This window comes from Anarhichas minor, unplaced genomic scaffold (assembly GCF_050575085.1).
Source record: "Anarhichas minor isolate MPS153535 unplaced genomic scaffold, ASM5057508v1 ptg000027l, whole genome shotgun sequence".
NCBI classification, from domain to species: domain Eukaryota; kingdom Metazoa; phylum Chordata; class Actinopteri; order Perciformes; family Anarhichadidae; genus Anarhichas; species Anarhichas minor.
The window spans coordinates 3,505,207-3,521,053 of NW_027466473.1; the positions used below are offsets into that span (position 1 = coordinate 3,505,207).

Consider the following 15,847-nt stretch of genomic DNA (forward strand, 5'->3'; position numbering starts at 1 on the left):
AACCAATCCATGTGTGTGTGTGTATACAGAGACAGGGAGTGTGATTCTAACTCTAGCGGAACGTTAATGGCTCATCTCCAAAAGAAAGAAAAGATTTCACCTTCTCCCAGTTTAAAGCAGATTACCTGCAAACACTTGATATTTCAGTCAAACCTCGCTGAGTCTTATGAGTATTGGGAAGAAAAGCTGTGAGGCCCACAGATATTCCAATATGTATCTAATCGAATATGATTTTCCTCAATGACTTTGTGTTCAGGATGCAGCTGCAAAGCACAACACGCTCTTTTCAGAGTGTCTGGGGTCAAACGGGGATGTTGAGCTAAGAAGTGCTTTGCTGTCCGTTTCTCTTATCAGCTGCACAGGAGCAGCTGGACCACAGTGTGTCTGCAGTTCTACAAATAAAGAAAATGCACAATTACAGTTGAAAAAACCCGTCTGAGTTACTTAAGATTAAGCACAGGAATAAGACACAGCAAAGACTGTTCAGATCTCTACAGATGGATCTAATGAGCAGCAAACATGCAGCAGGTGGGATTAACAAGAGGATCGTTTGAATGTGAGTACTGTTGAATTGTTACCATGTGGATGACATTAGAAGGAAGTGAACAGGTCAGCTGCAGTGATATTACATCATAGCTACAGCCGGAAGTCATCAGGATCTGCTTTGTGAATATTAACTCCACAATGGTTTGGCAAAACAATCGCAGCACACCGGTATCCTGAGAGGAGAGCAGACAGGGTATCAATGTCAGAGGGATGTTCAGGCATATGGGACCAAAGTGGAATAAGGAAGTAACGGTAATAAGGTTGAACATTGGACACAGAAACCTGAACAGAACACTTGTTATCAAAGGAAATCTTCCAACAGGTCTTTGCAATCTATCATGCAGAGAATTTACACCGGAGGGACAGGAAGTGATCAACCAATTACAGAAAAGCGTGCGGGTACATGGCAGCGTTAAAGGGTTAGTGGAGACAGTGAGCTGAGGGGACGTGGTTATTTCAGGACAACTGATGAAACCTGAAGGTGGCAGTAATGCAACATCATGGATGCCAACGGCCATCAAATCTACAAGAAGAAGAAGAAGAACTGCTCCCCTCTTGTGCTGTCAAATTACAAGTCACTTTTTATTTCATGCACCAATGTATGTTTGAATGTGTGCAGCATGGTTCGACTTAGAATGAATGCAACTCAATATTCTGATGATGTATTTGACTGTATTTAATTTGTGTATATTTCATGGGTGCAGGTGGACTGGTGCTTACACCGTCTGTGGGAAATATGGAAGAGTCCTCATGTTTGTCCAAATCCTGCGTATCTTTCTCATTTTATTTATGGACATGAAACAATTCCAGTGTGGTCTTCTTCTTCTTCTTCTTCTTCTTCTTCGCCTTTTTGGCGGATTGCAATAACTTTTAGGTGCATAGCGCCACTTCCTGTTTGTATGTATGTATGTCGAACAGGATCTAGTTTACTACTTAGTCTGTAATATACTTGCTAACGATGAATGTTACTATAAAAAGTGTATTAGTGTCGAATGATTTGATTTTAGTGATGTGAAGACAGGTGCTCTTATTTGTCACCAACTAGAAATGCAGAAACATTATACATAAATAACAGACACTTTTATGGCATTATTTATTACATTTTATGGAATACTATACTATGACAATTATGACATTTCTATGGCATATTATTATATGATTTTTTAAGGCATTTTTATGGCATAATCTACTTTGGCATTATTCATTTAATTGTAATGGCATACTATAGTACTGTGACTTTATTATAGCATTATATTCAACAACATTATTCATGAAATTTAAATACATTATTCATTATTCATTTTTATGGCATAGTCTACAATGGCAATATTTATGACATGTTCATGGCATACTACAATCTGACATTTTTATGGTTTACTCACTTGTAACATTTTTTATGGCACACTTTTACATACAAATGATATTTAAAGGCAAACAATAACATGACATGTTTAATGACATGTTTAAGGCATACTATACAACATTATTTATTGCATTTTTGTGAAAAGCTGTGTTTATACTATGATATTATTATTTTTATGGCAATTTCATGGTATAATATATTATGGGATTAAAAACATTTTGAATATGATTATCCCACAAATATTGCTGTCAAGTGTAACTAAAATGTTAAAGCAACATTCAGATCTTTTTGTTTAAGTTTAGAGCTTGTTTTAACCACAATGGTTATTGCCAATTCATATTCAGGAGGTCTGCAGATTTATTAAGTTACTATAATCTTCTAACTATTGAAGGCTATTCCTTATCAAAACTAAATATCATTTCCAATTCACACCTGAGCCATCAGTAAAACATTTTCCTTTTATGATTGATAACAGTCAGTTGTTTTTAAATGAACAGTTATCAGTGAGTAGTGAACAGGTTTTTGTGGAGTGATCATTTTATTTGAAACCTTGCATCTTATTGCACACATTGAATGAGCATTTAACAGAAACACCAGTGGACGTCTGAGACAACATTCCTCCCGTGCTTCTTCTGGTCCTCCCATCATCCCGGTCTCTGGCTTCATTCAAGCTTCCACTTCTGGTTTCACAGCCCGACTGCTTTTGGTCGCAGCATCTAAGTGAGAAAGAAAACAACTATTAATGCTGTATTAATAAGACCCTGATATCATTCCTCACACTTGTACGTGGCCTGAATGTGCTCCATTAACACTCTGCTCTGACTCAATGCTCCTCCTCTGAGTTTGGTCTGAGTCATCCTGCTGTGGCATGCTTGAAGACTCAGGCAGGACAGTATCCTTGTAAGTCTTTGTTCATCTGTAGGACAGGAATGTGTTGGTTACTTGGACATACAGGGTATGTGGTTGCATACAAACACCATTTGTAGGAGAAAGGCTTGTGTGTGACCACACCAGAAGACTTTTCCATCTTTCCATTTGTGCGTTTTCTTTCACTCTTCCTTAATTAACTTAACATAACACACATAACAAAAATGAAAGAAATGATGGGACTTTAACCAAAAATACTTTTAAAGTAAATATAATACACATACATCTTGTTATGTATTTACCTCTTTGTATTTATTGCCAGCCAAGCCCTCCTCCTGAAGGCTGGGGGACATCCTGCTGCTTCAGGCCCGGAGACGAGACGAGTCCGTCCTGAAACTCCACCTCCACCACCTGCAGAGGGACAACGGGGAGGGAAACAACACACTTACCTGTGAAGTCCCCGTGGCTGCTCACCTGGGCTGGATCTCCCTCTGGAGCTCGCCACACAAAGTCCCACCTTCCCCAGGCTGCTCATCTGAGGACACACAACACACAGTCAGGACACAGTTGGTTGATTTAACAATTGGTCTGAACGAGACAATGATTGTGTGACTTACACGACATGTCTGTGTGACTTCAGGATGACTCAGTGTTGTCCTCTTACATTGGTTGGTGGAACAGGAGGCGGTTTCCTGGCAACGCTTGCAGATAGAGGCCCCGGCAGTCTCCCTGACCTCTGAGTCATTAAAGGTGAGCCAGCGGTCAGCGGGGTCGTCCAGCTCCGCCTCCGGGTGCATCCCGTCACTCATGAAGTGTCCCAACAGTAGAAACATCACCGTTAGATCAGGTGTCTGAACACGAGGAGCTCATGAAGCTTAACTGACTTAAAACTGATGTCACACAACAGAGATTCAGAGAATATCATGACCATGAAACATTTTATAATGTTTCCTCTTCTCTTAAGAAAACATCTCTTCCACAAGATGTCATGTTTTACTTGTAACTAAAAGATCATTGACGTCTACAGACACATTAGAAGGTAGCAGATTGTGGAAAACAATGCTACAAAATGAGCGATAAGTGCTCATCAGTCAACTGATCAATTTCACTGAAAATAACAACCTCCTCACCGCTCAGTTACAATAAGGAGGTATATCTCTTGATGGATGTTTCTACCTCTGATCAACAGTTATGTATCTATAATGTGTCTGAAAAGTTGTTCGAGGACGACACAATAGTGTGATCACCTCACCTCTGTTCCCTCTGGAGCCCAGGTGACTGATGACGCTCACCAGACTGTCCCTACCGTCAGCCTGAGAAGGAGCAACAACGGTTAGCTACATGCACACACACACACACAACACCACCAGTACACCCAGACGAAATGTTCATTGTATTGATCTCAGGTGAGTTATTTCTTACCTGGCAGGAGGTCACCAGCTGCGTCTCCTGGACGACAGCACAGAGACGACACACTGTCAGTTATACAGTATATATACTGAGGGCCGTTTCCAAGCTCATCAGGTCTCCACGATAGTTTGGTGATACAATACTTCTGCTTCTCAGCTAAATCCGTTTCCAAGAGTCTCAAGAGTTCGCTGACCACAGGTCAGCTTTGCACCGCTTATCCGGGGTCGGGTCGCGGTGGCAGTAGGTCAAGCAGGCCGACCCAGACCTCCCTCTCACCGGCAACATGTTCCAGCTCATTCTGGGGGATCCCAAGGCGTTCCCAGGCCAGCTGGGAGATGTAATCTCTCCAGCGTGTTCTGGGTCTTCCCCGGGGTCTCTTCCCAGTTGGAAAATGGATGGATGGATGGAGGTCAGCTTTGCAATAGGTCAACCAAGTTCAAGTTCAAACTGACAAATCAGACCGGTCTGCTGACCTTCAGTAACCTTGGTTGGCTCGTTCTGTTTTCCTGACATTAACATGAGGCAGACAGCAAGAGACAGACATCAAGAGACGCACTATATTTTCATTACAAAATCTCATATTTTATACTTTATTTCAACTTTATATATGTTTGGGAGCTGAGACCAATTCTTAACACTCAACACTTAGCATTTATACAGACAACATATCAGAAGACGAGGGGCAGAAACATGTGTTTAAGACATTTTCCTCAGTGTCTCTCTACATAGCAGACCTCATCTCTATGGGTTAATACTAACTGCACCGGCCTGAGGACTGTTATTAGTTATAGTGAGAGAGTCAAAGGGCTCATTCAAAAGTCCTTTTGAAAAACAGCGTCTGTGCACACGTTATTATCCAAACAAGCAGATATCACACACAGCTAAGAAATGAAGAATCCCTTTGGTGAATGCTCTGTTACGCTATCAGAACGTTCCCAAAAATACCTTCAGTCATTTGTTGGGAGCAGAAAAAATGTCATAAATAATGTCTTAGTATTGTTTGCCATGAAATTGACATAAACAATATAATAATATTGTATGCCATACAGTATTATATGACATAAGAAATTCATAGTATAGTATGCCATAAAATGCCCAACAAATGTCACTGTATACTATACATCATCATATAATATGACATCAAAATCTCATAAATAATGTAAAGTATAATTTGAGATAAAAATGACATGAAAAATGTCATAGTATCATATGCCATGAGAAATGCCACAGTATAGTTTGGCAGAAAATATGCCAGAAAAATGACTTAATATATTATGGCATAAAAATATCATTTAAAATGTTGCAGTATAATATGCCATTAAAGTATAATGATTAGTACAGTATTACATAAAAAGGCTAGAAATATCATAGTATAGTATGCCATTAAAATATCATTGTAGTATATGGCATTAAAATGCAAAAAAATGTCATAAAAAAATGTGCCATATAAAATGTCATTATTAATGTCAAAGTATAGTATGCCAACACAGACAACAAACGGGCTGACTTCAGAGAACATATTGTCAGTTGGTCTGTCTAACGTTCCTCTTCTTCCCAGATGTCCTCCGCTGAGTCTGCATAAGTGTGTGACGTGTTGAAGCACCTGATTACTACACAACCCATAAAACAATAATACACTTTTATAGAATTTAGAAATATGTAGTTCGCATTAACACTGTGAAGTGGAGGATTGCATCATTTTAATGAGTGAAATGAAACAGTCCACCTGCAACCGTCATACACGGAAAAAATCTGAATTTTGAGTTGCATTAATTTCAATCTGAACCATGGATGGAATAAAGAGTGTATATTTGCACTGATATTATCTTTGATTTCATTTGATTTCAATTTGTTTTGTTGTTCATTAAGTCATTATGTGAAGTCACTCTTTTGTTGTTTGAGTAGGAGTGGTTGTGACTTTGTGAGTTTTCTGTATATTTCTGTTTTTAGTCTTTGGTATTGAGGTCACTAGAGGTCGACCTCTCACTCAAATATGCGTCATTTACACATAGCTGGCACAGCTCGGGTACCTTCACTTACTGTCTTTGTCTCCCAGCGTGGCATGTCGTGTACAATATGGTCCAGGATTATTCCAGTTATGAAATGGGCTACAGACCAGATGGAGGTTATGCAGATATCAGGGCTCCTTACGTGCAAATGTGAACTAAAGCCAAGCCATCATTTTGCACTTTTTCACTTATGGGGTGAGTCAGTATATTGAATAATTTCATCACCTTTTGCTGAATTTTGTTGTTGTACATATCATAACATATGATCTTTTTGTTACGACCATCATCATTATAATTATGCCAAAATACCCGTGTTTTGTTCTACCTTGTTGGGGTAATGTCTGAAAAACTAAAGGGCTTTGAGGAATTGTGCCTGTACTAATATGGTACAGTACATCTTTTATCACAAGAGGAGTAGGCTTTGTTCCACTGCAAAAATATGAAAGAATTAAGGTTGAGCCTTTTTCATTTCTTTTCCATTTTTTATTTCATTTTGAAGATAATCAGCCTGCTTCAGTTGCAGTTATTGTCAGATGAAGTCTGCAATTAGATGTGAAGTCAAAGCCGACTAAAAACATGAATAATTACAAAAACAGATCAGACTTTCTACCACAAACATCATGTCAAGTGTATTTAATCTTTATGCAAAGCAGCAAGTAGTGGATTATTTGTGTGTCTCTCTCTCTGTGTGTGTGTGTGTGTGTGTGTGTGTGTGTGTGTGTGTGTGTGTGTGTGTGTGTGTCTCTGTCTCTGTGGTGGACTGCCGAAGAGATTATCCTTCATATGTCTCCTTCACTAAAGGCCATATGTTTCTACATGAAGCCCCCAGCTCCTCTGAGCAGCACACACGCTCACTGATAGACCAGACCACACGCTGTGAGACTCACATAGTAATGAATCAAGCACTACTTTATGTCTGCTTGTCTTTCTCTTTCATATTTGCACACACACACACACACAACCACACACACAGATACATGCTTGCTCGCAGCCCTTGGGATTTGTGCATCACAGATTGTGGTGTATGTCAAAATACCAGCTTTATGTAGCAAGTCAGCAAACCGATGACCCATATTAGACATGGCCTGAAACCATGGACACACACACACACACACACATGGGCACGCATACATGTAGATTTACTGCACGTCTTCCCTGCAGTCTGTTATTTAACCGAATGGATAATTACCATTCTAAGCCCAGACATAAACACATGGGCAGCAGCGTGTGAGTGTAATTAGCTGGTCATCAATCTAGACCCTTTTAACACTTTACATAACACTTATGTGGAACCTGCCTGTGTTAAATCATTTGGCAGTTTTACAATTTTACGTTTACGTACTCCCAACTCCAAGGCATTAGTTTCCATCCAATTACTTTATAGGCGCCACTATTGACACAACACCATGAAACTTTATTGATCTGTGTGGAAATGAGGTTAGTTTTCGGCCACAAAATGAATAGGATTCTACAGGGAATCGACACAAATAGAGTGTAAGGACAGAAATAGAATATAACATGAGAGGAAAATAGATAACAGAGACACAGCAGCACATAATCCAGGCAGCACTGCTCCAGTGTGACTACAGGAACTGGGCTGTGTCCATGTAAACTAATTCCTCCCATCATGCAGGCGGCAGTTCAGGTGGCAGTGACACGCTCACATTGATGGGCAGCAGTGGTTAACTGTGGCGTTGCATGCTAAAGTGGTAATCATTCAATTAACTGGAAATCAATGGCCCCCGTATGGCTGATCTGTTGCAATATTGCCTTGTCAGTCACACAGGGCCAGTTGACTGCTCCAACACACACACACACACACACACACACACACACACACACACACACACACACACACACACACACACACATACAAACACAGAGTGCCCCAGTGTCTTGAACATTAGCATGTTCACTGAGACATGGGGTTGCTGGTCAACTCTGGTCAACAATGTGTTGAGTTACGACAAACTGTATATGAGAACACACACAGTTTTCATGAAGTCACAGATTAAGTTTCAGAAAAATTGTGGGTCAGTTTCAGATTTTATAATGGGTGTGTATTGCACGGCTCGTTAAGAGCTGGAGTGAGAGCATAACTGTCAGAGTGGAGCAGAGCAGGAAAATATTCTGTGATTTTTCCAAACAAATTGCTCCAGTTCCCACAATTTTTACTCTTTATGCACCATTTTGCCCCAAAAGCTTGGACATGTTGTGCTGGTCGCAGTAAAGTGTCTATGGAATCCAACAGACTTACACATTTGGTTCAAAGAGCCGCAGAGCGACATGAACTCCAGCCAACTGCTCCATTAGACTCCATGTTAAACCTGACCACTTATTTTCTCATCATAAAAACCACATCAACGCGTTCGGCAGAGTCTTATCTTTCTCACGGTATCCATATTTTGGCACTCAGTCTCCTGCTAATTTGTTAAAAGGAGGTTTTGTTCAAAATCACTGATTACTGTAATGTTTCTTAATCAGTCTGCCTTGTTAAACTGTCTGTCTCTGACTCATCACTCTGTCTCTCTTTATGTCTCTCTCTCTCTCTCTCTCTATCATACAGTCATTCAGGTCTTAGATATTTTTAGAGAACCCCCCCCCCCCCCTTCCCTCCCATTTAAAAATAAAAGCCCCACAGAGACATTTAATAACCTCTGTGTTTGTGTGTCAAACATTATGATTCTGTCTCCTCTCCCCCTCTCTCACCCACCCAGTCCCACCCTTTCAAAATAAAAGCCCCATAGAGTAACTGTATCTTAACATGAAGCTCAGAATGAGGTTTGTATAGAAATGATGGAAGCGTTAGCTCCTATCATTTCCAAAGGCTTCTCAAACAAAGATGTACATGTCCAGTACAGAAATGACGGGAGCCATTTGTGGACTGTCCATCACGAATACAAGATTCAATCCAAGAGTATGAATCTAAAATGCAGAAAAGAGAGAAGCGATATCTCAATCGAACCTCAACGATACTACCGGTAACATCAGTGTGTGTAGCTATATATTGCGACGTCTTCAGGCAGTAGAAGCCACACTGTCAACATTTCTTGCGAAATTTTCTAGTTGTTAAATGTTATGCACCTCCCGTCATGTCAAATTCCTTGTATGTTCAACATACCATGGCAATAAAAGGTTCTGATTCTGATTCTGATGGACATTAGAGAGGATGCATGTTTAAAGTACTTCAGCATTGACTTCACTTCTCAGAACCAGAGGTTGCCGCCTGACTGGGGCCCATCATAATAGTGTGCACTGGGGCCCGACTACCCTGCACTGGGTCAACGCACCCATGTACTATGGACACCAGATTTATCCATATGTGCCTGTTCGTTTTACATTTTATTTTATTTCAGCCTGTTGTCACTGCCCTGTATCAGGTAATAGATATATAATAGATGAATAGATAGATATTGTATACAAAAAATGGCTTTTTAGACATTTCGTTTGTTTGTTTCTCTTTTTCATTCATCTCGTAAAACGACAGTGTTTAATTAGATGGTACTACTTCTTTGCAGTGGGTGGGCGATGCGGCGCTTCACCAGATGGTTTCTACACCGACAGGTACTCTTGTTGTATTGACAGATACTGAGGTGATGATTATATGATGAACAAACAAAATCTTATCACTAAAAGTGTTTGTTCTCTCTGGGAAACAAGTGACTTGCAGCCAGTCAACATGCATCAAGATGACCTGGTCTGTAGTGTGCTGTCTGTTGAACAATTACATATTTAAACATATATATTAATACAAAATAAAAGGGTGAAATATTGATCATCTTGTAACATCTTAAATGTGTTTTGTTGCACTGCAAGCCTCTCGATCATTTACCTTACACCCTGCTGCCTACATAATGGCTTCATTTGAACTTCTATGTATGCATCACATCAGCCAAAAAGTCACAAACATCCATCTCCGCTGTCACGGGGAAAATTAACATGGAAATTAATGTGTTGCATTTTGGAATGAGGGTACAGGGCTCTGAATGACGCCGTCCCCTCCTTTTCATCCTGCCTTTTCTGTCTCTGTCTCTTTTCTCTCCTCTCAGGCCGCCGGCCCTCTTCTTTCAGGCCCGATGGGCGTTCTGGCCCTGACACTGGCCTAATGAATGAGCGCGGTGATTTATGGCTGAGGGAAAGGGAGAAGACGGGAGGGATGGAGGGGTAGAGGGAAGTGAAGGGGGGCATGGAAAGGGTAAGGGGTGTGGGTTCACGCTGCAGAAGGTCAGTCACGTAAATCTTCTCATCGTTCTTATCGGCTGTCCTTTGCTCTTGTTTGTTTTTTAATTCCACAGGCTCATGAACGCTAACAACCTAATATGCATTATAATCTGTGGAAGGACATAGAACACGTGTGACTTCCCTACCCAGAAGAATTACAAGGAAAAAAGAGTTTAAAAAACCTTCAGGGCTTTTGAGTAACATCATGAAAATAAAACATCTGATCCTTCTGAAAACCTTAAAGATGGCACACAGGATGAAGTTTCTGACCTCTTGAGATTCTTACAGCAGCAGCCAAACAGACCATTCAGTGGGTGATAAGACAGCTTTAGTCCTTTTTACAAGTTCTATCTTTTGGGCTAAAATCAATTACAGTAAATAGCAATTATCGATAATTTCTCAAAGAAAACATCAAACAAGAAATCTTCATTTGGCAGTAATACAGCCAGTGATCTAAGAACTTTTTGTCACGGTTGGGTTTTGCTATGTGTGTGTGTGTGTGTGTGTGCGTGTGTGTGTGTGTGTGTGTCTCCTGATCATGCTCATTCTCTCCACCTGTGCCAAATCACCTGCCCCTGGTTTTTCCCTCTGCAAACTCCACTCATTTCCACTCACCTGCCGGCAATCTGCTCATCACCCCTCACCTACTTATACTCCCCTGCTTGCCCTGTTCCAGTTGCTGGATTATCATTTGTCCTTTTCCCTCCCCGTGGACTCTTCGCGCTCCTGTGGTCATCTCTCGTGTTGACCCTCTGCGCCCCACGGTTTGACCAATTCAACTCATACAGATTCACAGTAGATCAGTAGATCATGTAGAAATCCTACAATGAATGAAAAGTATGTCCTATTAGTCCGTATATCAGACCCTAAACAGCCATGTCAATCAATCTAAATCTCATTCCTCCTACATGTCTCTTGATGTTCTGTTTCCCCCCAAGTGTTCCATCTGCTGCCACCTCCTCCGCCTCCATGTGTGGACTGCAACAAGGCTGGTGCTGCAGCATCTCATCGTGCTCCTTTCAGCTGATCATAGAGCACCGAGAGGAGGAATACACCCCGGGCCTCTCCATCCAGACGTGTAGCTGAGGCTGAGAGTCAGTGCCACGGCACAGCAAGCATCTGTAGAGCACCAGAGGGCGATGCATGCCCTGTCTCAGTCGGACAGCAGGAGGGAGTGGGTGGTGTACTCTGAGTTGAGAGCTTGGCAATTTCATGCTCCTCGGGGCGTACAGCACTAGCCCAGGTGCAATGCACTGTGAAGTTGGACGACTGGGGCGTCGGGAGATTAAGAAGCAAACACAACTTCAGCAATAAGGCCGTTTTTATTTATTTATTTGGGTCTGACTGGAGAGTACGGTCAGGGAGTTGAAGGCTACAAGAAGTTTAAGTGTTGAATATTTTGGATTTGCTTCAGGAGCTCGTAGAAGTTTGTGCTAACACACACGCTTACACAGTTGTCAGCCTTCATTTTGCTTATATGACTTACTGTATACCAAGAATCTCAGATCTGAATCTTTATGGATAGATTTGGCCGAATAATACCCTAAGAATGGTGGTGGAACATGAGAGGAAGCGGAGACATCGCTGTTTTCAGTGCTGTACTGGAATCTCTTCCTGGATTACAGTCTCAGTTTCAAACACGTGGTTAATGTTTTTTCTGCGGACTCGGATGAAATTTATTTCTGATACGTCAAAAGCAAATGTTATCCACAACAAATTAGCATCACCTCGAAGTGTAATTCACAATGCGCCTTTGTAATTTTTAGTCTGTTCAGTTTCACTCCTTAATTGATGTGACTGATAACTCTCAGGTGTCCTTCAAGACACTGGAGACCTCCATGACTCATGTGACATTAAGGTGTGAATGAGCTTTAAAGGTTAACTCATCAGCGCATATGCAAAAACAAACATGCATCTTTATATTAGTTTATCACATTTTGTATTCTATGTGCTACATGTCCACAAGAGAGGTCACCTCCTTGTTTGATTCTGAGAGCTGGAGGACTAAATCCACAGTCACAAAGTTTAGCTGAAGCTAATATGAGACACTTATTTACAGTATTTCTGATCATTTCCTGTTTGTTTTACTTTCCCTTCACTGCAGCTCATGAAAGAATCAGAGTCCAGGGAAACATAAGGATTGAATTCCATCTTTACAAGAGAGATAGTTGATTTGTTTTGATGCCTGGCGTTGGCTACAGCTGAACGTGTAACCACAGAAGGATGCAGACGTTGTTCACAAGCTCTTACATTGGAATGGCTAGTGTGGACAGGACGAGGTTTTACAGCAACCGAAACCTGTGGCAACGTACACACACGTGGGCACGAGAGTGTTGCTTTGATATGGAGTTGACAAACCGGTGTTTGATACTCCTGGATGTTACATGACGAATGTTTCTGCATCCATTTATCTTCTGTTTTCTTTCTAGAAGCATTTATCTGTGTAGGTCCACATATCTTACAGATCGCTCATTGTGACGCCGGTGTTGTCCAGATAATGGAAGGTAAAACTTCACAGCACTAAAAATTGTGATACACTGTCCTGCACCTCCTGAACGCTGCTCCAAAGAAACAAGTACAGCTTAGATCAGCAAATGTATTTTATTGTACATTTACAAAACAACAAGAGTACAAAAAAAGTCAGTCCACAGACATGGTTTCTGTTTGTTTTGGAAGGAGAATATGCAAATGTCATCTCAAAACTGCAGCAGACGGTCCCTCAGACGACCAAGGGGAGGAGCAGGGGGGCGGGGGTTACAATCAAACTTTTATAAAGCTTGTCTGTCTGCTGGCACACTGGACCGTTTTGCTGCAGAGGAACCGAGGGGAATATAGAAAAGTACGACATTCTTAGCGGACAAGATGGGTGCAGGGATTCCGGTGGGAGAGCGCTCGGGGGGGCAGAGGCGTCCTCTTCCGGGAGCGAGAACCTGCTCGTTTTGGCTTTTCCGACCAGCATCACACTTTGTGCTTCATATTTTCTGTTGTGTTTGCCATGACAACAAGAGAGTGCAACAGCAGTTAATGCTTTTTCCAAAAAACTATACATTTTGACAAAAAAAGGTTGGCACATTCAAGAAGACATGAGCTATATTTCTTGTTATAATAACAGACTTTTTTTTGTTTTTTTTCCTATCCTCATAAATACAATATACGTCTCTCTCCCTGTATCCAGAGCCCACAAAAGAACAGTACAGACACAGATATTTACAAATCAGAGGAATGAACTCATTTGCCCTTAAATAATCGTAGTAATATCCAAAGAAACATGAAGTAAAGTCCGTTGTTGCTTTCTTTCACAGCGATGACAGCGAGTCTAGTATCCTGAACCACAGCCTCTTCCTCCCGGCTCTTTGTGTCCACAGTGGTGATGGAGGCGTCGACAGAGTCACTGGTGTCCTTATCTCATTTCCTGGGAAGAAAAAAGTATTTCAACATCAATACAAATTGTAACTACTACATAGAACACGGCTTGATTTCATAGAACACGGCTTGATTTCGATAAATTCAGGCAAATGTCTGCTCATGTACTCTTGCTTACGTTTCGACACATATAAGCAGGAAGCAGACTGCAATAGAAGACTCATTTTGGCCGTGGTTTAGAATCACGATTGGTCAATATTATTTCCTCTCCATCATGTTCCAATAATGATACATTTTTTACATTTTTACATGTTTCCCAAAGCAGCCAGTGCCCATATATGTACCAGGAACCCTTTCAGAGAGTCCTACCTAGAACCCAACATAAAGGGTTATATCTTGAACCACCTCTGAAAGGTTCCACCTGGAGACCCCTAAGAGAGGTTCTACAGATAACCCATTTATAGTGACATGGTTCCAGCAAGAACCCTCTCTGGAGGTTCTATCCAGAACATTTCCACCTTCTAAGCTAACAAGAGCCGACCCAGGGGGATCTACCGATAACCCTTTCATATTTCATTCTATCTTATTTGATCTAGAACCCTTAAGGGCAAATGTGGTGCAGCGCAACCCACAACAATCCTGGTTCACAGCAGAGACTTAAAGGTGATCAAGGACAGAATGTCGCGCCATAATTCCGCCTCCATTTGGGGGGCCAGCGGAGGAAGAGACAGTCTGTGTAAACTGGACAGCTGGCATGGCGTGACTATAGACACACACACACCAGACGCTGACCGTGCACATCACGCCGTCATGTTATCTAAATTCAAGAAAAAACTAAGCCGGAGTGATGGCAGTAGAACAGAATCTCTGTGTGGGCTGGAGTTTGTGTGACCGTGTCTGTGTCTCATCTACATCCTTCTAATACTGATGACTCCATATTTGTTATCCCTTTCTTTTATACACATGCGTATTGTGTGAGCAGCCTCAGAGCTGATGTAACAGACCCGAGGACAGCAACAAGCGCCTGGTTGTCCGCCGGGGTCAAAGGGCAGAGATAGCAGTCAGCAGCACCACAGGGGGCCGGGGTAACCTAACCCAGGTTTCCTGTAGAAATACCCCAAACTTTATTGCAAAGCTTTCATGTCCCCGGGAAGGCGTGAAAAGGCCAGTAAGGTCAGTTGAGGGGGTGGGGGTTCCTTACTGCTCCACAGGTGGGGGTGACCTGAGAGGCTCGAGATACAAGGGACCCCTGTGTGTGTGTGTATGTGTTCAGAGCAAGTGAAAGGAGCAATTGGATGTGTGTGTGCGTGTCACTTTTACAAGTTGCTTTGCTACATTCCCATGTCGGATGTGTGCTGAGGTCATCGTGGACTGACCCGGGACAGGGCCATCCCTTCTCTCTGCACACACAGGCGGCTTTATGGCGACGCCTCAGGTTACAGCATTAAAGCTAACAGCTGCCGCACTAAAGAGAGCATCAAAGCTGCCACGCTGCTCACTTCTCATAAACCCAACGTCATTTCCTCTCAGAGTAGATTCTAGATCTGACTTATAACCTGTTTGATTGTTGCTATACTGACAATATAACTCATGTTGCCTAGAAGTAAACTCAAAGCAGTGGTGGGAAGTAACTACAGATATTTCCTCTGACCAATATTTGTAATCTAATGAACTCGGATTGCAGTTTTTCATTCCATTCATCAACGCACGTAGATTTCATTTGGTTTGTTTTCTTCTGGAGGATGAGTTGTTCTTTATGGGCTCAGAAGATCGTGCTACTTATTTACTTAATAAACGGTTAGAACCCTTCTGGGATCAGCAGGACTTTTACTTGTAGCGGAATATTTGTTTTCAGTGTGATATTATATTTTCGAATGAAAGTCCTGAATAAATATATAAAAAGATGGACAATCAAACTGTGAATACATTTTAAAGAAAAAAAAAAAGGAAAATTGGATATTGAAATCATATTGCAAACAGTATACGCAATGAATGGCAACTCTTAACATTTAATAATGTCCTGATTCTCTAGAAGTAGAGACATCTGAAGCTTCTCTCATTTTCTCTG

At 41.5% G+C, this 15,847-nt stretch overlaps 1 protein-coding gene across 1 annotated transcript in view; it reads right to left on the reverse strand.

The window, feature by feature from the left end:
- Positions 1-3,088: 3,088 nt before the first annotated feature.
- Positions 3,089-15,847, reverse strand: part of robo3 (roundabout, axon guidance receptor, homolog 3 (Drosophila)) — a 175,240-nt gene continuing 162,481 nt past the window's right edge. The window contains exons 27-31 of the mRNA XM_076101338.1: positions 4,199-4,225; positions 4,024-4,089; positions 3,394-3,627; positions 3,294-3,311; positions 3,089-3,187 (exon numbers count right to left, since the gene is read on the reverse strand). Of these exons, the coding sequence (XP_075957453.1) occupies positions 3,089-3,187; positions 3,294-3,311; positions 3,394-3,627; positions 4,024-4,089; positions 4,199-4,225 (444 nt within the window). The remainder of the gene's footprint in view (positions 3,188-3,293; positions 3,312-3,393; positions 3,628-4,023; positions 4,090-4,198; positions 4,226-15,847) is intronic.